Consider the following 22,694-nt stretch of genomic DNA (forward strand, 5'->3'; position numbering starts at 1 on the left):
ATACAGCCGGACCCCGTGACAGACGGTAATGGAGTCGGTGCAGGAGTCAGCTTTATGAGAGACGCGTACCTGAAATAACCGCGGCAGGAATCGATAACTTCAAGAGGAGAGAGACGGGGGCTGGAGCCTTGAGAGAGACTGCAGCCTTGTGCGGTGGAAATGTATGAGGTACGAGAAAACGAAAGAGTGAGATAGATGTGGAGAGAGAGAGAGAGAGAGAGAGAGAGAGAGAGAGAGAAAGAGCTTGATGCAGGTTGATGAAGTGACAGACGGGAAACTGGTTGTTAGAGTCCGGTGGATTCTGTTGGTTGGAGAGCGGTCGTGTCGTGTCGTGCTAGTCCATGAAGACCTCGGTGGCGCTGAGCAGCAGGGGCTGGGTGGAGGCCGTGGTGCTGCACACGGAGCTCAGCCGCCGCGACGGGGTCCTCTGGGGCCCGTGGGAGAGGGCGGCGTTGCTAAGCCGCAGGTAGATCTGCAGGGCGACACGGCAACAGAGGCTTTCCATTTAAATAAGATTTAACCTTGTGACGACGCGTCAGCAGGCCAGCAGTCCTGAATCAAATGCTGGCGAGTTGCAGGATTACGGGAAATGGCGTTCACAGCCTCGATCTCAAACAGACCCTTATCATGGAGGCATCGTCGTAGGAGGAACACAGGTGTTGCTCAGGGGCTAAGAAGGTATTTGAAACCTAAATATGTGACGGTTCCATCAATAAGGGGTTCATGCCGCAAATTCCAATGGATCATGTCTATGAATTCCCTTTCTAAATAACTGAAGAAATGTAAGGATTAATTTAGTGTATCCAAGTTTGAGATGTAGGCTGGTTCATGCTGATAAGTCTTAACTTCAATGAACAGCCATATAAAAACCCAAGGTCCATTCCGATTTAAGGAGGTTCGCGATAATCCCGAAATCTCTTACATTTTTGGTGTTTTCGGACAGCAGCATCTCGGTGCTCTCCACCAGCTTCTGGAAGGACGGTCTCTTCAGGGGGTCGTCGTTCCAGCAGGACAGCATCATGTCGTACCTGCACAGAGCGCCCCGGGGTCACGCGTTGACCCTAAACTTCTCTAACGAAGGCAGATTCTCTGTCTAACTTCAGAACAACTCCGGTTTAACTGGATCAATTTAATGCAAGCATCAGACTCCATGTCAGACTGGAGTCCATTGAATTTGATGATTCCAACATGACTTCCACGTGTACATCTGCACAAACTGTCTGTCTGTATCTACCTGTCTGTCCATCCATCCATCTAATGTATCCCACGTTCCGCTAGAACGGACAAGTAGGAATTAAGTAAGTCACAGTTTCCAGTCTGATATTTTAACTGGAACGCCCCTGAAGTCGGATTTCTGACTCGAAAGTGGGTCAGTGCTCCGCTTAACAGTAAGGAAAGATGTATGAGTATTATACTGGTTTTACCACTTCTTGTTTCTCACTTCTTGTTTCTCACTTAATTGAAAGGTCATACACACAGTACTGTTCAACTTCTATTACCATGTTTCTGTGGTGTTTACACACACACCCGCACCCGCACCCACACACACAAACACACATGTACACTCTCACTGTCACTCACACACACACACACACACACACACACACACACACTTACATTTCGGTGGGTGCAAACTCGGGCATGTTCATCCTGTGGCCCTCCTGGATCATCCTATAGAAAGCCGAGCCCACCTGCATCCCAGGGTATGGACTGTTGCCTGGGAAACGAAACATACATCATTATTGTCATTTAGCAATTTAGCTTAGAGGTATCCCTGTAGTCGTGACATGGCTACACATGTGTAAACATTCATTGAGTGTTATTACAGGTGTGGTTAGTGAATAGTTTATTAGTTAATTAGTTAATTGGTAATTGGATGTGTGTTGTTATGTTGATTTTTCAGTAGTTTTTTTCCTAATTAATAAATGCATTATCATTCCCGTAGGCCCTTTTCAGCCATCAAAATGGCTGCTGTTGATCTCGTCATTGATGATGTCATTGCAGGGTAAACACAGGTGTAATTAATAAAGTTCATCATGGCCTGTTTGAGCTCCTGTAAGCTGAGGTGGAAGTGGACAATGAACACTTGTCTACGCTCTCATTATTTACTCCCCAGATCTCGTTGCCATATCTTGACTTGGGCTCATGAATCAAAGGGACAATAACCCTTTGGAGGATATTTAAAAAAATAACAAGACATCCGTGTCCACAACACATTTGGGTCAGGGTCATTATCTTGAGAGCGTCTACCAAGCGAGAAGATCTCCCAGAGCAGGATGCCGTAGGACCACACGTCGCTCTCGTAGGTGTAGACGTAGTCGAAGATGCTCTCCGGGGACATCCACTTGACCGGCAGCCGGGCCTGAACATATACAGGGGGATTAGTGATACAGCAGACTGCATGAGATAGCTAGGCTCACTGTAGTGGTCACACACACAGGGGGATGAGTGATCCAGCAGACGGTATGAGATAGCTGTGATAAAATACTGTTTATTGGCACTTCTTTCTTATTTGTTTCTCAATAAATGGTACGTAAGTTGTACACTCAGTACTGTGTGATGCTATGGTCATCCGTCATAAAGAACCTTTAAAAGTCAACTCTTCCGGCTGCAGAGAGTTTCAATAGCAGATGTGTAAGGCTTTTACGATGAGAACGAGGCTTCTAGCACTGATTGGTTATGGAATAGAAAAAAACATTAACAAATGAATTGAATCCCTTTATAATTACAGACTTCCATGTAATAACCACATTTCTGGAAGAAAAAGGAAAATCAACACAATAAAAGGCTTTCTGGACATGGATCTGCGAGAGACATTAACGTATAAACTAATTCGGAAAGACCCACTTACAGCTGGCTTACAGGCGTACTTCGGGCCTGCGTTCCCGCCTATTTTCCATCATTAGCGCAAAGAAAACGAGGGGAAGATTGAAAGAGAGGAGACAAAAGACGCAATCATGGAGGTCAGACAGGGGGGGACAGGGGGGGACAAGGGGACAGACTCACGTTGCCTCTGAGCACATAGTTGGAGTCCGTGGTGATGTCCCGGGCCAGGCCGAAGTCACAGATCTTGGCCACTCTGCCGCGGGTCAGCAGAATGTTTCTGGCGGCCAGGTCTCGGTGGATACACTGGGTTCATACGGAAGCAAGCGTGATGACACTGCAGTCTGGAGCACTTTGCTCTAGTGCTGACCTGTCTGCTGCACTGCATCACACACACATAAACACACACACAAACACCTACACAAATTCATTCATTCACATACATGCATGGACACAAGCATGTGTGTGTGTGTGTGTGTGCGTGTGTGCGTGCTCATGCGCGCTAACACACACACACACACACACACACACGCATGTGCACACACACACAAATGCGCGCACACACACACACACACATGCACACACATGCACACACACACACACACACACACAGACGCACATATATACATACATTGATACAGACACTAAGCATTAATAAGCCTTACATTTTTCGAGGTAATGTACTCCATTCCTTTGGCCACCTGGTAGGAGAAGCTGAGGAGATCCTGGGCGTCTATGGACAGCTCGTCGATATCATCTGGATGGGGAGAGAAGAGGCGTGTCACTTAGAGGATCTCCTTCTCCCTCCTGGCCCCTGCAGGCTGCGAGCACAGGGGGAACCGGTCAATACCGCTCAGCGCGGGGCCGGCCGGGCCGGCGTCCTGCTATGGGGACGTATGGCTATAGGCGCACATCCCTATGGTTCAGGCACTCAGCTCTGAGCTCAAACCGCCGACAAACTCAGACAGGATTGCTTCGAGTGGCGCACATTCTGGCACTCAGAGTGCACGGAAACAGCAATTTTGCAGCGTAATGCAAGGTAAGATAGGGTGATACTTTATGCTTGACAGGTAGGAGTGTGGGGGTGGTACCCTGTATGCCGTACCGTACTGCTACTCTGACCCCAGGGACACATGCTGTCTTCACCATCTTCTCCCCTGTTCAGTAACTCCAACCGGGGTCATGTGCTCTGGTCCTGTCCTGTGTGTGTCCAACAGGTGGCCTCAGTGTATTCTCTCTCCCTCTCCCTCTCTCTCTCTCTCTCTCTCTCTCTCTCTCTCTCTCTCTCTCTCTCTCGCTCTCGCTCTAGTAGTGTTCTAGTATTTATGACCGTAACTGTCTCTCTGTATCCGGCCCCCAGTCGTTGCCTCAGTTTCCTGTTTCTGGCAGGTTTCTGCCGTTAATACGTTGAACTGCTTCTGCTGCTTCCTGAATCTAGTGCTCTGTGTCCTCCCTGACCCAAGGTCTCCATTATTCAGTTGGCTTTGATGAATAAACCATAGGAGCGCCGCGGTGTGTGCACCATCAGAAGAGCCACCTGCCAGCCAAACACACACACGTCTCTGTTTGGGAAATGGAGGTGTTGCGATGGTGGAGGTGAGATCAACGTATGGGACAAGGCTGGGCCGATTGGTTGTGTTATCACAACTATTGCTAACATGATCAATAGAGTGTGGGCTTTAGGTAAACACATGTTTGTCCCGTAAGGACAGGGTGTGTTGTGGTATATTTATGGGTTCCCACCTGATTCAGAAGGCCTCTCTTTCTCAGACGAGCGCATTGGCATGTAGTCACTGCCAATGACCTCTCTGCTGCAAAGGTGAACAAACACACACACACACACACACACACATAAACAGTAATTTAATTAGTTGGTTCAAATTGAATGGTGTAATGCTTGATGTGCACACGCACACACTCATGCACACACACACACACACACACACACACACACACACACACACACACACACACACACACACACACACACACACACACACACACACACACACAAATAGCTCCCTCACACACACACACCTTGCTGGCTCTCTCTGTTTGTGCACGTTGCGGTAGTAGTTGCCCCCGGACTGGGTGTTGAGGAACAACTCTTTCTTCCTGCGCAGGAAGTTGAGGAGGTCGCCGTAGCAACAGTACTCTGTGATCACCAGAGTTGGGCCTGCAGACGTAGGACAAAGTTTTAAAACACAACATTTTTCTTCCTGTCCGCGGATAAGGAGTAAAAGATGGTTTCACCATCCTCAATCCTACTGTCTTCTGTAGCCAGGGAAACAGAAATACGATTTAAAAGTGTCTCTCCTTCTGTCTTGTTTTATCAACAGAACCATGGAGTTGTCGTTTCAAGACTCTCCGTCTCTCCGTAGAGCCCGTATTTGAGAAGATCGAACGTGTTCCTCACGGACTGACACTTAATGGGCCCGGGGCACAGCGGCGTTCATGGAACCTGAAAGACCTGAGTGCAGCCTCGTGCAAACGCCTGTTGGATCAACAGAACTTCCTTGCCCTGGAGTGAGTTTCAACTGGCTTTGAGCAGACAAGCCTGAGGTCACACAAAACCACACGCACGCACATACACACACCTACACACATGTACACACACATGCACACACGCAAACACGCGCACGCACGCACGCACACACACACACATTTAATTAATTTATTTGGAATGACCAATACTTACAACGACACAGCATTCCAAATATTAATAAAGAGCCCATTTATGTCTCACACAGCAACACAAACACTGTGCAAGTATTATGGAAGAAAATTTACCTTACATTATTACGCTAACATATATTTTTCATCTGGCCTATATGCTATATAAATATAATAATGGTGAAGAAAAGCTTAAGAAGACAAGTCCCCACTCCTCTCTAACAGAGGGCCTGAAGAGGTGCCATAAGGTCTGTTGAATAACTTATCTGTGTTTACCCACTGACATAGAGGTCAAGGATCAGGGTGACCTGAGACTAGTCTAGGGGCAAGGACAAGCCGGACACCCCATTCTTGTGTCGTAAAACTGTTGCTGAATCATTCACAGAAATTCCTGGGAGGCAGGATGCGGGCCAGGAGGGAAACTAGCAAAACAACTGATTGTGAGACTAGTTAAACATGGTGTGTGCAGGAGAGATCGTAAATAACAACATCCTCGATGGACAGAAAGGGAGATATAAGGAGGGGCCCGTGACCAGCACTCCAGTTCTTTGTCAAACCAACTCGGCTTTGCTCTTACTTGTTCGCGAGTAAAAATAAAGTCTTTTGTCATTCTTGCTCCGGTCTCCTCGAACTCTCTTATTTAAGTTATAGTGTTGAATGCGGTTTATCTACCACAGTATTTACAGCCAAGCAAATGAGTATGTAAATACATCGTTATCAGGGGTAGAGATGGCACCGCCTTCTCCATACATGCAGACTGCCTATGCTTGCTGACACAGAGCAGTATTTGGCTATTTGTTTAGATTTCTTCTTATTAAGTCCAGCGATTTGCAATCCTCTAACACAGAGTCTATGAACGTGTCCAAGGCCACCATAAATAAGTACAACCAGTTTTGTGCTATAACCACCTACTGAAAGAGCATGAGTTAACGGCTGGTATTTTAACATTTTGTCTGAGAAACACAGGTCCATGTACATGTCAAAGCAACAACCCACTTCCAGAATCACAATAGATTTTAAAAGATCATCAACAACAACAATGTCAGGAGTGTTTGGAGAGTCTCTAAGAACACTTTCTAGCAAGTTGTCATTCAAGTGTGTGAACCAGTTCAATTGTATTTTTTGGTTTGTGTGTATTACACTTTGTCCATATATTCTGCGTAGTTCGTTGGCTGTAATATCGACAATGCGATCGTGTTGGGCTATGTAGAGTGCTTTATATGCTGGGCAACTGTTCATAATGTGCGCGGTCGATTCTATTGCGCTATCATTGTGTAGTAGACAAAATGGTTCATGACGTTGTGGATACCACAGAGAGAGGTTATACTGAGTGGGGAGTGCTTGCAGCCTAGCTTTAATCACAAATTGTTGAATGCCTACGTTAACAGATGGGTTATGTAGAGTTGGGCCTGCAGACGTAGGGCAAAGTTTTAAAACACAACATTTTTCTTCCTGTCCGCGGATAAGGAGTAAAAGATGGTTTCACCGTCCTCAATCCTACTGTCTTCTGTAGCCAGGGAAACAGAAATACGATTTAAAAGTGTCTCTCCTTCTGTCTTGTTTTATCAACAGAACCATGGAGTTGTCGTTTCAAGACTCTCCGTCTCTCCGTAGAGCCCGTATTTGAGAAGATCGGACGTGTTCCTCACGGACTGACACTTAATGGGCCCGGGGCACAGCGGCGTTCATGGAACCTGAAAGACCTGAGTGCAGCCTCGTGCAAACACCTGTTGGATCAACAGAACTTCCTTGCCCTGGAGTGAGTTTCAACTGGCTTTGAGCAGACAAGCCTGAGGTCATGGCGCACACACAACCACACGCACGCACATACACACACACCTACACACATGTACACACACATGCACACACGCAAACACGCGCACGCACGCACAAACGCACGCATGCACGCACACGCACACGCACACACACACACACACACACACACACACACACACACACACACACACACACACATTGTTCCCCTCACCTCCAACAGTGCACGCTCCAAGCAGGTTCACGATGTTGACGTGGTTTCCAAGGTAACTGAGGACCTTTAGCTCGGACATCAGCGCCTCCTTCTCCGTAGAGTGGGCGTTGGCTAGGAGGACATCATCAGGGTTCCATCATTCAGACGGTGTCCCAGAGTAACAGTGTCGCATGTATCCTGTCACACATAGGCACGTACACACGCACGCACACACACGCTTACGTTTCAGCATCTTGACAGCAACAGTCATGACAGTCTCTGCAGAGCAGAGTCCGTACGCCGTAGCTCTTACAACCTTTCCAAAGGCCCCTGATCCAAGTGTGTTACCTGCAGGTTGGCACATGCACACGCACACACACACACACACAGACACACACACACACACACACACACACACACACACACACACACAGACAAACACATGCACATAAACATAAACATAAACACACACAACACCATTTAATATTCAAAGTAAAAATAGTAATTTCATTAATACACAGGATCAGATGTTATAATCCCTTGTGCCAAAATCCAAGGAAAACACATATTCAGAAGCCCCTGCCCAAACCAACCTTACAAGCATGCTGGCCACTAAGCTACCAACCAATGGTGAAAAACACAAGACAAATGGCCCAACTAACAGCAGTATGCAGTATGCATATACTGAACACACACACACACACACACACACACACACACACACACACACACACACACACACACACACACACGCACACACACATGCATAAACACACACACACTGGCACATGCATGCACACACAAAAGCATACCAAAGCGTAGTTTCTGGCGGGGAAACTCCCACTTGGGGTCATATGGGAGCTGGGTTGGATCAATGTAAATGTAGTTGTTTCCATGGATACTGTCTATCACCTTCCACTGGATTTGGAACTTTGGTTTCTATTTCAGAGGGAGAGACAGAGAGAGACAAAGAGGTACAGAGGGAGACAGAGGGAGAGTTTAATAAATGAGGCTGTTGCTAAAAGCAGGTTTAACATTAGATTGATGAAGTAAAAAGGTAATGTTTTAGTAAAATGAATATACCAACTGAAGTTTCTGTCTAATTAAATAAGAAGATAATACTACATTTGAAATAAAATGTATTGTTAAGTTGGTACGGTTAGGGTAAGTGGGTTAGGGTTAACCCTTACCCATACCTTATAAAATAATGTATAAATGAATTTCTTAGTTAACATGAACACCATTACTTTAGTTAATATGGACACCATTAGTAAACATGAACACCATAAGTAAAGTGTTACTTGACCATTAGTTAACTGTATATCAACTGTTAGGTAATTGTTAGTTAATGGCTAATACTGCATTAACTAATGTTAATGAATGGTACATTAATGTACCCTTATCGTAAAGTGTTAACGTTACATTTTAGGAATTGAAAGCAGATAAAAAAAAAGTTGATATAGGCAGCTCACTTATATTTCCCTATCAATATTATATGAGGCACAAGAGATAATTTATTAATATCAATAAACATTACCCATTGCTGCTAATCTCTAAGCTAGTCTCAAATTCCAAGCCATGTTAAGTTGCATACAAAAAACTATTCATGCAACTTTGATCACATAACCATTCTATACATAAGCATCAGATAAACATGAGGACGAGCCGAGGAAACATTTAAAGACATAAAAAACAAATGTCAAAAATGATCAGTCAGCTCTGTATTTGAACCTCTCCTGTGACCGGCCCCGTGGCGCAACAGATGGGTCCTTCCCTGTCTCCCACGGTCTATCCAGCGCTCTTAATCTCTTCAGTTCTCTGTTCGCTGTCCATAATGGTACCAAACCATATCCATACCCAAATACCATGAAAACCGAAAAGTTATTGCTTGACAATGTACAACACAACAGTCATTCTAAAGTATGTCATATTCCACTTTCCTCAGTTTCTTCCATTTGCATATTCAGAAGGTGTGGACCAGCATCTAACACCCAACCCCCCCCCCCCCCCCCCACCTCCAATTAGGACGTGTTTGACTGGACTGCCTCGTGGGTCCACCGCAGAGTAGAGATAAGCCCCTCAACACCCATCAGAGAACGGGCTTCCTCAACACCCATCAGAGATGGATGGACATTGAAAAGCCCCGCCATAGCGGTGGAGGACACAGGGCCCACAGCTCATCATCGTTAGCACTTAGAACACAAAGATAACGCAATCGATTGTCATGATGTATGCATGGTCCGCACTCACTCACACACACCCAAAGCAGAGGAAGAAACTTCTATCAGATCACAATCTATCACGACACTGATAATCTGCTTGAGACCCGCAGCGAGAGAACGGGCTTCCAGCATTAGCAGGGAGAGCTTGCCTCCACATCACACACAACAACACAAGTAAATAAATAGGAGTCACAGCAGGCCATTAGTTAATGACTACTGCAGCCCCAGCCAAACACTCATTGCTCATAAGTGCTTGTTGTGGCATGTTTTTGTGTGTGTGTGTGTGTGGCAGTGCAGCCCTAAGCCTCCTGCAGCAGAGTCCCTGCAGTGTGCTCCCACCATTCCCATATCTGTGTGAAGCAGTTGTCGCCCCCAGTGGATTCCCTGGGCGTGATGCTGGTGGTGGTTCAGGCCTCAGGGGGGTGAGGGGTCGTTATAACAGGTTTACGATTGTTATCAACCGTAACTTATTCAGTGAACTGTAAGAGCTTATGCGTGGCTTGCTGTTTCCTGTCTGTTTTTTTGTATTAACCTTGTTAAGTTGTTGCGCTACGCCTCTCTTAGCCTAGCCTGAGAACCAGACAATTCTCGGGAGCTCATTTGCTCTGCAGATGAGGTCTGGCTCCCCTCCCAAACAAAAAGGTTTCTGCCCGGTACGAGATGGCCCCACCAATCACAGCCCTTTATCTACTATGAGGCGGGATAAGTACGATGAAGCTGCAGAGGAGCGCTGTAGAGGCATTTTGAACAACAACAAAGACGGCAGCCGCTGACAACGCTCTGTCGATACTGCTATCCAGACAGTGTTCTACTGGTAGTTACTTAACACACCTTGTACTTCCAAATTCCTACGGCAAAAAGGGCAAAACCTGGTTCAAAGACATGTCGATGGTACACGATCACAGCTGTTCTCTGCTGCATGCATGTTGTCTGTATGCATGTACAGTACGGTCCAGTGTATTCTATGCATATGCATGTGCAGTGAGGTCCAGTGTATTCCATGTTTATGTGTGTACATTCCCGTCCCTGTGTAGGTTTTACATATCAATGCGACTCTGACCTGGTAAAATAAGATGAAACAATACAAAAGGTCTCTTCTGAACAAACAGTTGACCAAATCCAAATTACTAACCACTTTGTATTTGTATATTGTATATATATATTTATGTACTGTGAGGTCCAGTGCAATCCATGTATATATATGTACAGTATGGTCCAGTGAATTCCTTGTAAATATATGTACAGTGAGGTCCAGTGTATTCTATGTAAAGGCCTGTGTGTGTACAGTGGAGTCCAGTGTATTCTATGTAAAGGCCTGTGTGTGTACAGTGGAGTCCAGTGTATTCTATGTAAAGGCCTGTGTGTGTACAGTGGAGTCCAGTGTATTCTATGTAAAGGCCTGTGTGTGTACAGTGGAGTCCAGTGTATTCTATGTAAAGGCCTGTGTGTGTACAGTGGAGTCCAGTGTATTCTATGTAAAGGCCTGTGTGTGTACAGTGGAGTCCAGTGTATTCTATGTAAAGGCCTGTGTGTGTACAGTGGAGTCCAGTGTATTCTATGTAAAGGCCTGTGTGTGTACAGTGGAGTCCAGTGTATTCCATGTAAAGGCGTGTGTGTGTACAGTACGGTGCAGTGTATTCCATGTCTATGTATGTACAGTGAGGTCCAGTGTATTCCATGTCTATGTATGTACAGTGAGGTCCAGTGTATTCCATGTCTATGTATGTACAGTGAGGTCCAGTGTATTCCATGTCTATGTATGTACAGTGAGGTCCAGTGTGATCCATGTATAGGCCCGTGCGTATGTTCATGTGTATACTGTCCGGTCCCCGCATACTGACAGGTTACCTGGAGGTACTTGTAGATCAGGACCACCAGAATCAGGCTCAGCACCACGCCGGTGGCCAGCATGCCGGTCAGCAGGGGTCTGAAGAGCTCATGGGGAACGGTCCGTTCTGGAACACAGTCAAGAACACACAGACACCCACCAGCACACCGCCCAGTGAGAACTCATGTTTCATAGGCTTGTAACCTGGCAACAGACGGACAGACAGACAGACCAACTTACTGACAGACAGACAGACAGACAGACAGACGAACACACACACAGACCCACACAAACACACACACACACACACACACACACACACACACACACACACACACACACACACACACACACACACACACACACACACAGTGTTTCCCATACACAAAGCAGCTGTGGTAACAGCGTTGGAGTTGTTGTTATTGTTGATGGGGATATAAGCGCGTCTCCAGCAGTTAATCCCAGCATGCACAGTCAGCATGCACTAACTCTGTTTAATCCAGTGACCTAACAACTAGCCCCCCATGCACACATCTCTCAACAGGAGTGGATGGGTGGGTTTGTGTGTGAGAGTGTGTGTGAGTGTGAATGTGTGTGTTTGCAATTTTTTTGGCTTTGTGAGAGCAGTTCTGTCTCATTAATCAAAATGAATTATGCTGCATGCTGCATGTGGGTTGATGTTTGTCTTTCTCTGCATGCCTGTCCATCTGTCTGTCCTTCTGCCTGCCTACCTGTCTGTCTGCCTGTCTGTCTGTCTGCCTGTCCCCTCTCTGTCCCTGTATGTCTGCTTACCGCTGATAGAGAACAGCGTCCGTCCCCTGTCTGTCCCCTTCTCTGTCCCTGTGTGTGTGTGTGTGTGTGTCCCTGTGTGTCCCCCTATGTGTGTGTGTGTGTGTCCCTGTGTGTCCCCCTGTGTGTGTGTCTGTGTGTCCCTGTGTGTCCCCCTGTGTGTGTGTCTGTGTGTGTCTGTGTGTCCCCCTGTGTGTGTGTCTGTGTGTCCCCCTGTGTGTCTGTGTGTGTGCTCCTACCGCTGATAGAGAAGAGTGTGAAGGCCTCCTCCTGGTCTGAGCTGGCCACACACTCCAGGGTGTGGTACTGGGCAAACTCCCTGGTCACGTTCAGCCGGCTCTCTACCTCACTCTTCCCGAAAGCAGAGTGCGTCACCATGGCAACCTCGTGAGCCTCCCATTGGCTGGCGTTGGGCAGGTGTGAGCAGCTGTGAACCACAAACCACAAATAAGCTTCCTTTCCTCGAATGGACGAAGGCCACACCTTTCTGATCAGATGCCGGCCACAATGTCAACACCACGGCAGGCATTCCTGAACGTTTATGACGCCAACGTTTACGATGCTTTCTTCCTCTATTGACAATGTGGACAAACGTGTTGAATAAGGACAGATAGGACAGGTGTGTCTAGTCAAACTATAACATTGGCTGTGTGCAGCAATGCAGGACCCCCCCCCCCCCTCCTCCTCCTCCTCTCACTGAGTGACTCACCGGCATCATCATCATCATCATCGCTCGCCGTAACAGTGATGTACTGAGAAGCCTAATGATGTCACCCTAATGTTCCCGGTGATGTCATGCTGGAGCAGCAGAGGGTGGGGCGCGTGCCGCACAGTAGAGAGATCCACTTAGGGGGGGGCAGTGGGGGGGGGGGGTGGTCCTACTCGGAGGTCCTACATCAGTCGCTTGCACCATTCGATGACATGACTATAGCATGGTAGAAATGCACCCGGGGTTTAGGAGGAGTAAGTTGTGTCCGGAGCCATACCGCGTATGAGGGAGCTCACAGATGTACCAGCTGATCTTGGGGGGTGGGTATCCCGCCGCAACGCAACGCACCTGTCCGTCAATGGGCCCGACCTGGGAGATGATGACCGGTTTGCCTTGTGAAAAAAAGGTAAAGAGAGGGAGGGATTTAATGAGGCAGAGAGAGAGAGAGAGAGAAAGAGAACTGGAGTGAGAGAGACACTGAGACAGAGGAGACAGAGAAAGAGAGAGAGAGAGAGAGAGCGAGAGACATTGGGAAACGTGCACATTAATGTGACTTACTGTTTACTTTGACTGTGAAGGATTGATTGATAGATGCATCTTCGTGATTGGCTAAGAAGGTGTAGATCCCTCCTTCTGTTCCGTGGACTCTAACCAGTTTCAGCTCAGTGAGGCATCTGACAGAAAAGACAGCCAAATGTCATGCTGGTGTGTGTGTGTGTGTGTGTATGCATGTACAAGTTTGCGTGTGTGTGTGCATTTGTGTGTGCGTCTGCGTGCGTCTGTGTGTGTGTGTGTGTGTGTGTGTGTGTGTGAATGTGTGTGTGTATGTGTGTGTATGTGTGTGTGCGTGTGTGTGCGTGTGTGTGCGTGTGTGTGCGTCTGTGTGTGAATGCGTGTGTGTGTGTGTGTGTGTGTGTGTGTGTGTGTGAATGCGTGTGTACATGTGCGAGTGTGTGTCTGCATTACCTGTATCTGTTGCAGTGGAGAGTGATGACATGCTCCGTGGTGTTACGCAGCAGCTTATGATTGTATGCCCAGGACAGGGTGTTGGGCACTGGGTAGCACTCCAACTCCACCCTGAGGCTTAGGCTCTCCCCCTCTTTAACATGCACCTCGCCGGGCCTTGGGCTGCCTGCCATCGTAATGAAACCTCTGTCTGGAAACACACACACACACACACACACACACAAATATACATAAGCACATACACACGCATGCACACACACACACTCACTGACTTAGATTTTGTACTTAGTTTGCAGGGTATGATTGCTCAAATGATTTTACAAGCATTATAAAATGCATAATGGCACTACTTTGGAGATGTCGGAGGCACAGTGTTTCTCGGAAGCTGATAAGCCGTGGCTTGCTACTACTACGTCCCAACGCAATGTGCAGCTCTCAGCACCCAGCTGCTCATGTCTGGAGCCTGACACCAACAATGGCATATTGTATTTCACTGATGGATGGAAACACACACACACACAGACACACACACACACACTAACTAACCACACCCTGAAGAAGACTCACCGCGGACGTCAAGCATCACAGCTGTGGAGGCAGAGCCTTTCTCGTTGTGGGCGTGGCAGCGGAAGTTGCCAGAGTCTGATTGGTTGACAGCTGCGATCCAGAGTGAGGTGGAACGCTTGTAACCACGGGAACCGGACAGGATGTGTGAGGTGTGTGCCTCTACAGGTTTCTGTTCAACAGCCCGGGAAGGAAGGGATAGCACAACGTCAACATTATAGCAGTGGATTGGGCTGATAGATCTTTGTGCATCGGGCTAAATATATTTCACGTAGTCCACTCAACCATGACATATATTGACCTGGATCTGATTTACTAGAGTGTAGACGACTCGTCTCATCCATTGACAAACCAACACTGTCGTATCATTTCATCATGTGCATTTGACAAATTCCTCACAAGCCCTCATCATGAAGCGGACATGGCAAATGATGTACGTTAGCTGCAGGGACAGACTGGGATTCAAAAAGCAATCCTGTGGGTCAGTCGCCATCACATGTCCACACTTCGGTATTCATTCATTGATGCATAAATTTGGAACTGTCGAAACACTAAAAAACTAAAGAAAGTGGGGGCCACCTATAGTCGGTTATGTCGGATGGCTGTCGGATGGGTCAAAGATATTATTATGTTGGCGAGTATGTTCCCAGGCCAGAGAGCCAGCTATCACTTGTATTATTCTGCAGAGCGCAGTGATAAGGACCAGCAGCAGCAGCAGCAGCAGCAGCAGAGTAAGAGGATCCAGGCCGAATGATAGCTAGCCCATAACCCACAGACTAACATCGCCTCTTCTGCTATCTCTCTCACCGCAGTGGGGGGGAAGTCCCACTTGAGGCTGAAGTCAGCGTTGACGTTGGAGGAGCTGCAGCTCAGGTCAAAGGTCTCCCCCCGCCTCAGGATCACGTTGTCCCGGTGGGACAGCAGCAGGACCGGGGGCAGCGCCGGCACTGGAAGAGAAGCGGGGCGACAGGCGCCGTGCGTTACTACACACTCTCTGGCGGAGGGGCAGCGAGGCCGCCTCAGGCAGGGACCCGTTTTAAAACGGAGCTAGAAACTGTAGCAAATGGATGCACACACACACAGCCAGACGCACGGGTCTGTGAGACAAATGTGCACGCACAAACATACTCATACACGCACACACACACACACACACACACACACACGCAAAGAGCAGCATTTCTTCATCTAGGGTGACGCTTTGATGATCGACAGTGTCTCACATATAGATATGTATATATACAGTATATATATATATATATATGCAATACAAGTACATACTTTGTGCAAGTCATTTCATTTTCTTTTATAATGTTAGGCAAAGAACATATATTGTGCAAATTGAAGAACAAAAAAAGCACATTGTGCACAAAGCATGTGCATGTGTGCCCAAGGACACGAGGACAAATGCAACAGCCAGCCCTCAGTACGTGGTTCCACACGTACGACTTCAGATGTTTATCCAAACAGTGGCTTCACGCCCCGTTGGAGATCTTTGTTCGTTGACTAAACCGCTGTAATCCCTGCCCGGATAATCCACGACCACGGCAGTTCCCCTGCACCCGATGGGGAGGGGCAGGATAACGGCCTTAGACCTTAAAACACCATACACCCAAGGCTCTTAAGGCTAGTCTCCATTAAAGGAGCAGTATGTAACAGACATACTGTAATACAACATTCAATGACCATGATATGTTTTTAGAGATGAAGGAAAGACGCTGAAGGAATCTGTTATTGTTATTGTTGCTATCTCAAGTCAAGCTTAAGTCGATTTTCTCTTTTATCTCTGTTAAGTCTAGTCTATCTTGAGTCTAGCGTCTCTTGTTTCTAGTCCATCTTAAGGCAGTTGTATCTTAGGTCTAGCTTCTCATAAATCTAGCCTGTCTTTAATTAAGTTTATCTTAAGTCTAGCTTCCCTTCTCATTATTATTTTAAGTATATTCTCTTAAATCCATCTTCTCTTTGGTCTAAACTATCTTAAGTCTCTCTTAGAATAGACTCTTGTCGCTAGCTCAGGATACTGCTCATTTACAGTAAATACAATTGGAAGCAAGCAGAGTTTTCCACTTTAGTTTATTTTCCAGTGAACTTGGACTAGATTGTACCTATGCATTATCCTGTGCGTTACATTTCTGGTTGAAACTGCTGAAACACATCTGTATTGTGATTCTTCAGGTGTGTGTCATGCTATTAAAATCCACCACTGTGACAATATGTTCTGCATTTATCTGCCTCAGTGTGAGAAAGTGAAACCTTTCTCAATTCCAGCGACAGGATGGTTTGATTGCTATGTTTGAAATGGTCCCCCCTGACACATGGTATTGCCGATGATTGGTCCACCTGTGACTAATTAGGTGGCCTATTTAAGGGGTGTCATTGTTTGTTTGGGAGGGTAAGGAAGAGGTGGCACTCGAAGGAAGGAAGGAAGGAAGGAAGGAAGGAAGGAAGGAAGGAAGGAAGGAAGGAAGGAAGGAAGGAAGGAAGGAAGGAAGGAAGGAAGGAAGGTAGGTAGGAAGGTAGGAAGGAAGGAAGGAAGGAAGGAAGGAAGGAAGGAAGAGGTACTTACGCCCTCCTGTTAGGCTAAATTATGCTGTATTTCAGATAGAAAATTGCAACAGCTCTTCTTTTATTCTTTGCAAATGTAAATTTGTATTTTTGGAACCATTGATTTATTTTATGTTTATTTATTGTTCGGTTTGTTTTTGGGAAGTGAATAAAACTTCTCTTTTTGGAATTGCCCTCGTCTCACTCTCCAATCCAGTTGACCACATCCCGAAGTGGAGTGAGCCCAGAGGTTCATTTCCACACTCGGGAAAAAAAGGTCTCATTCATTCTCTATGATGAAACTTTTTGTTGAATTGACCCTGGCTAGCTGGAGTGTAATACTAAGCATGTACACATCACCAAGTATGGCTTATATATGGTGCTTTGTCTGTGCTCTGTGCCAGATCCACAGGGCTTTCTGTTCAGAGCGAGGCTGCGCTGAGGTGCCCTCTCTTCCCACCGCCTACTCATCCAGGACTTTGTCCTCGTTACTGGTCCCATTCTCCACCTGCTGCATCCCCCCCAGCCCCCCTTTACTTCCTTCTCTCAGGTTGGCTACTCTGTTCAATTATGAACTGATTACATTTTCATTCACACACACACACACACACACACACACACACACACACACACACACACACACACACACACACACACACAATCCAAGCTTATCAATAATGGAAGGCATCAGGTCTCCCACGTCCATTTAACACCTGGTATACATATATTCATGTATATATACACTACTGTTCAAAAGTTTGGGGTCACCCAGACAATTTCATGTTTTCCATGAAAACTCACATTTTTATTCAACTGTTTTCAGCTGTGCTAACATAATTGGACAAGGGTTTTCTAATCATCAATAAGCCTTTTAACACGATTAGAAAAACAATTTACCATTAGAACACAGGAGTGATAGTTGCTGGAAATGGGCCTCTGTTAAGCAATAGATCACGACAGGCTGTGGAATGTGCTCATTATGGTGACCCCCTTAACTGTGGTATGAGGACATTTCACTGACTGAAGTGATCTATTGCTTTTATAAAACGGTTATGTAAGTATGGCGAAATGAAAGTCATAGACACCCTCAATTTTGAAAAAGCGAGAAAGTCGGAAAAGCATTTTTTTAACGAATACAAAAATGTAGTCCCTCCTGGCTGCCTGCAAAGTGCGCGGCTGTTGCTATGCAACACACTGTAGCGTCCTTCAGAGAGAAGGCTAGAGACGGTAGCTTGGTTCGCCAGCAATTTAGCCTACTATCGAGCAGTTCACTCACTCATTCCCACCCTCTCCTTCAATCAACATATTTTTAGGCTTCAGTGAACTATGCTATTGCTTTTATATATAAATAAACAACAGTTGAAGTTAGGCGCGGAGTGATACGGAACTCTGAACGGGCGTCATAGCTGTGTGTATACGCTCATTATACAACAGTTGGGAACCAATCAGATCACTTGATTTAAGCCACCCATTTTATAAATTCCATTCAAAATCGCTAGTGTATATATACATACGGATATATATATATATTTATTGAGATACATCTATTATGCTATTTTATTGTTTTCGTTTGTTTCACACTGACACCTTTTACAATGTCAGTGTGAAAATGGCATCACTGACATTGCATGTTTACTTGCAGTGTTTGCATTTTGTTAAGTTGTCCAATGAGCGATGTCTCTGTGAGGTGGTGCGACCAACACAGTCCAAACAGAAAGGGGATGGCTTTTGATTGGAATCAGATTAGATCCCCAGTCAGAAATACATTTTACTTTCACATTTCTTACATAGTCTGGAGACAACATGATATTTGTATTACCTTGCTAGATCATTTCCCATTTCTCATTATATGATCATTCAACAAAGCAGGGCCCTTTTGGACCCCCTCATTTCCCAGTCCAACACATCCCCTCCACTTCCTCTGAAACCGGCGTGTTTTTTTCCGCCGCGGCTCCACCAAGTCCAAGCGAGCGGGCCTAACACGCTAACCCATACTTACACTGCATCTACCGGATCTCCTCTCAACGCCTCTACAGGAAGAAGCTACACCCCAGAGAACCCCCCCCCCACCCCACACCGCCCCCACACCGCCCTTACACAACTTACCGAGTCGCACGTCCAGCGTGTAGTGGCCGGACTTCACCACGGCCCCGTCCAGGCGGCCCACGCACACGTAGCAGCCCTCGTACTCCTCGCGCACCTTGCCGATGACCACGCCGTGCTGCCGGTCGCCATGGTAACGCATGCCGGGGGGCAGGGGCTGCCCGTCGCAGGTGTCCAGGGCGAGCAGGGTCACGGCGGGGTCGGTGACCAGGCAGGGGATGGTGCCGTTCTCCCCGGAGCGCACCAGGATGTTGTTGACCATGGTCCGCTGGAAGGCACTCTGGGGGTCTTTGGGTGAATGAAGGACGCACACATTTACATTTAATTCAATTCAATTTTATAAGTGTAGCACTTAGTCCCAGTCACAGTCTCAAAGGACTGGCCATCTTTGTGGCCACATATTTATGACACAAATATATTTATATATTCATAAATGAGTAATACCATTTAAATACAATTCATAAGCATGTCAAAAGTGGCCACTCTATTTGATATTACAATGGGAGCAGTGTTTTTATATGCAGGGATACAGTGGCGGTTTAACGGAACTTCCTGGTAGCTAGAGAAGGATTCCTAGACCAATAGGAACTCTGTGGGTTTAGCCGACCTGTTGTTTGGCTCATTAATGTTTGACACGCATGTAGTGGACAAAGGCCAGGGTGTTTCATTACTCTGCTTCTGCTTGCTTGATTATATATATATCTTATACTTTAGACACAGTCCTTCAAAGCATGCAAACATTTACTTTGCCACGTTTTCCCCAAGGATCGCTTTTGTTCAAACTTTTAAAGGACTGCAAGTGTCTAAAACCCCCTTTACCCAAGTCTCCATCACCCCAACGCTCCACCCTCTCTGAACCCCCTCTGGTCTGTGGTGGCTAAGGTGTGAACACCATGGTCACGGTGAGTACAGTTGGATTGGCTGCGGTGAAACAAGGTTCCTTCCCCCCGGCCGTGCCTCCCCCCACTGTCACACCCGCGCGGAGCCCCCCTCACCTCTCACGTAGACGTAGATGGAGCTGTGCTCGCGGGTGCTGTTGTTGACACACACGTATCGGCCCATGTGGTAGGGCTGTGCCGCCGCCACCCGGACATAGACCGACCCGCCCTCCTCCGACTCGCCCTCCAGCCGGCGAGCCCTGTCCCGCTGCCAGCGCACGCCCGACCGCGGCCTGCCCGACGGGTCGTTGTCGCCGTCGTCATGGCAACGCAGCTCCAGCCTCCCCTTCTTGGGCACCACCACGTGGGGCCCCGCCGGGGAGATGAGGGGCCTGGGGCGGACTGGGGTCAGAGGTTGGTGGGGTGTTGTGTGTGTGTGTGTGTGTGTGTGTGTTTGCAGGTTCATCTCGTTCATCTTAACCCACCGCAAACTGACAGTCTCTACCCGACTAGATTTAAGTAGCGAGGGATAGAGTAGAGTAGAGCATGGAAGAGTAGACAAGGATAGGGTAGAGGAGTCTAGAATAGACTAGGGTAGAGTAGAGAAGGATCGAGAGGAGTTGAGTAGAGTAGGGTTGAGTACAGAGTTGAATAGGCTACAGTAGATTAGAGAAGGGTATAGAAGAGTAGACTAGAATACACTAGAATATAGTAGAGAATGATATAGCAGAGAAGACTAGAGTATACTAGAGTACAGAAGGATAGAGTAGACTAAAATAGATGAAGAGTAGAGAAGGTTAGAGTACCGTAGAGTAGCACTAGTATAGACATTACTAGAGTAGAGAAGGGTAGGGTAGAGTAGACTACACTAGAGTACAGGAAAGTAGCGTACAGAAGGGTAGAACACAATTCAGTTCAGTAATTCTCTTTAAATATGAGTACTGCAGAAAACAGTACAATAATAGACTATAATATAATATTGTTATAATAACCAAACCTTTCCCAGGCTAACATGTAACATGAAACATGTCCTTTGATCAATAAGAATCACCCTTTTTAGTGGGGTGATACTCATTGAACAATCAAACAATAAGAATCCCCCTTTTGAGTGGGGAGAATCCATTCCCTTGTGAAGAAGGGTAGCTACCATGTTTTTTTTGTTTTCCACAGCCCCCCTCAAGCTGTTATGTTTTAAGATGTCCTCATGATATGGCTTCATTTGGCCAACAGACTTGCCATGTGACGGTTGAGCCTTAGGACAGCCCAGATTCACAAAGGGTTGATGTGTAGCAAATGCACTCTGCTCACTCAATGGCTAACTATGGAATTATGATTGCTGATGTGTTATTTGAAATATAGTATGCAAACGATCCAACTGTTGTCTACAATCCAGGTCCTGCAATTATTTTGAAGGCCTATGGGTACATATACGACATAGTGAATCACGTAAGGCTATGAATCACCAAGCATTCTCAAATACCTGGGGAAATGTCGGAGAACATACACCTGTCGACACAACTTTGTATCGGGCCCATCAGAAGTGTGTAATTTCATGGCATTATATGAAACAATAGGCTGACTTGCTCTAATTAACTCCACGAGGCTACTTTATCGTATTAAAGGATAGTGTTTAACTTTTTTTTATCGTACGGCGAAAAGGCTAGGCCTACACAATATTTAAAAAGAAAGTAAATAATGTTTTATCTCATGAAGCGAATTGGGCGCTCACGCGCGCCGCGTAGGCTACAGAAAAACACACACGCACGCACGCACGCACACGCGCGCACAAACAAACAGACACACATTTAAACCCGCTGGATACGGACGTGAGCAGTATAACTCAGCAGTTCCTTGGAAAACAAGTCAGCTGTGCAAAGGAGAATGCGGGGATTTGTTAAGCAAACGGCCGTACTGCTAAACATGCTCCTCTATGTAAACATCCCCATTCTGAGCTGTGGAACACCACGCAGGACCCGATGTCTCCTAAATACAGCCACGTGTTTCAGGTAAAGACACGCGGACACGAGTGTTTACCAATTCAATATTCAAATATAAAAAAATAAAATTAAAATAAAAGAAATTGTATATATTTATTATATATAGGCTATAGGTAGGCATATTTCATATATATTCATACACAAATATTGAAATAAAAAGATCAGGGCTAAGAAATCTTAGTCACGGAATGAGACGCATGGAGCTTTTCAAAGGGTCTGCTTACCTGGTATCAGGAGGCATATTAAAGGTGTGGCAAATATAATCCAGCAGTATTTCATGGTCACGCGGCGGTTATTCTATGGCGAAGGTTTTATGAGAAGTGCACGTTCACCATGCTGGGATAAACCGTACCGCCTGTCCGGTCCCTCCAAACCAAACTGCTCTCAGCAGGGACGAGCACACCAGATCAATTCTCTCTATCTCGATCACTCTATAGCTCTATTTCTCTCTCTCTCTCTCTCTCTCTCTCTCGCTCTCTCTCTCTCTCTCTCTCTCTCTCTCTCTCTCTCTCTCCTCTTCCCCCCCCTCTCAGTTTTCAGCATTCGTTGTGACCCGCATCGGCTGGATAATCGCCAAAGTGATGAGTCTGTCATTACCGGAAAAAGCGTTTTAACTATCCGCCACGTTTGTT

At 46.5% G+C, this 22,694-nt stretch overlaps 1 protein-coding gene across 1 annotated transcript; it reads right to left on the reverse strand.

The window, feature by feature from the left end:
- Positions 1-334: 334 nt before the first annotated feature.
- kitb (KIT proto-oncogene, receptor tyrosine kinase b) lies at positions 335-22,341 on the reverse strand (the record flags this gene model as incomplete). Its single annotated transcript, XM_084465141.1, has 21 exons — positions 335-472; positions 923-1,028; positions 1,618-1,717; positions 2,251-2,362; positions 3,007-3,129; positions 3,489-3,580; positions 4,567-4,634; positions 4,861-4,999; positions 7,484-7,594; positions 7,706-7,810; positions 8,275-8,401; positions 11,533-11,639; positions 12,541-12,728; positions 13,288-13,402; positions 13,569-13,684; positions 13,977-14,166; positions 14,544-14,712; positions 15,348-15,487; positions 19,191-19,475; positions 20,183-20,467; positions 22,287-22,341. 21 exons carry the CDS (start codon positions 22,339-22,341, stop codon positions 335-337), a joined length of 2,871 nt encoding a protein of 956 aa, XP_084321267.1.
- Positions 22,342-22,694: the final 353 nt, after the last annotated feature.

This window comes from Micromesistius poutassou (assembly GCF_964030765.1).
Source record: "Micromesistius poutassou genome assembly, chromosome: 3".
Lineage (NCBI taxonomy): Eukaryota > Metazoa > Chordata > Actinopteri > Gadiformes > Gadidae > Micromesistius > Micromesistius poutassou.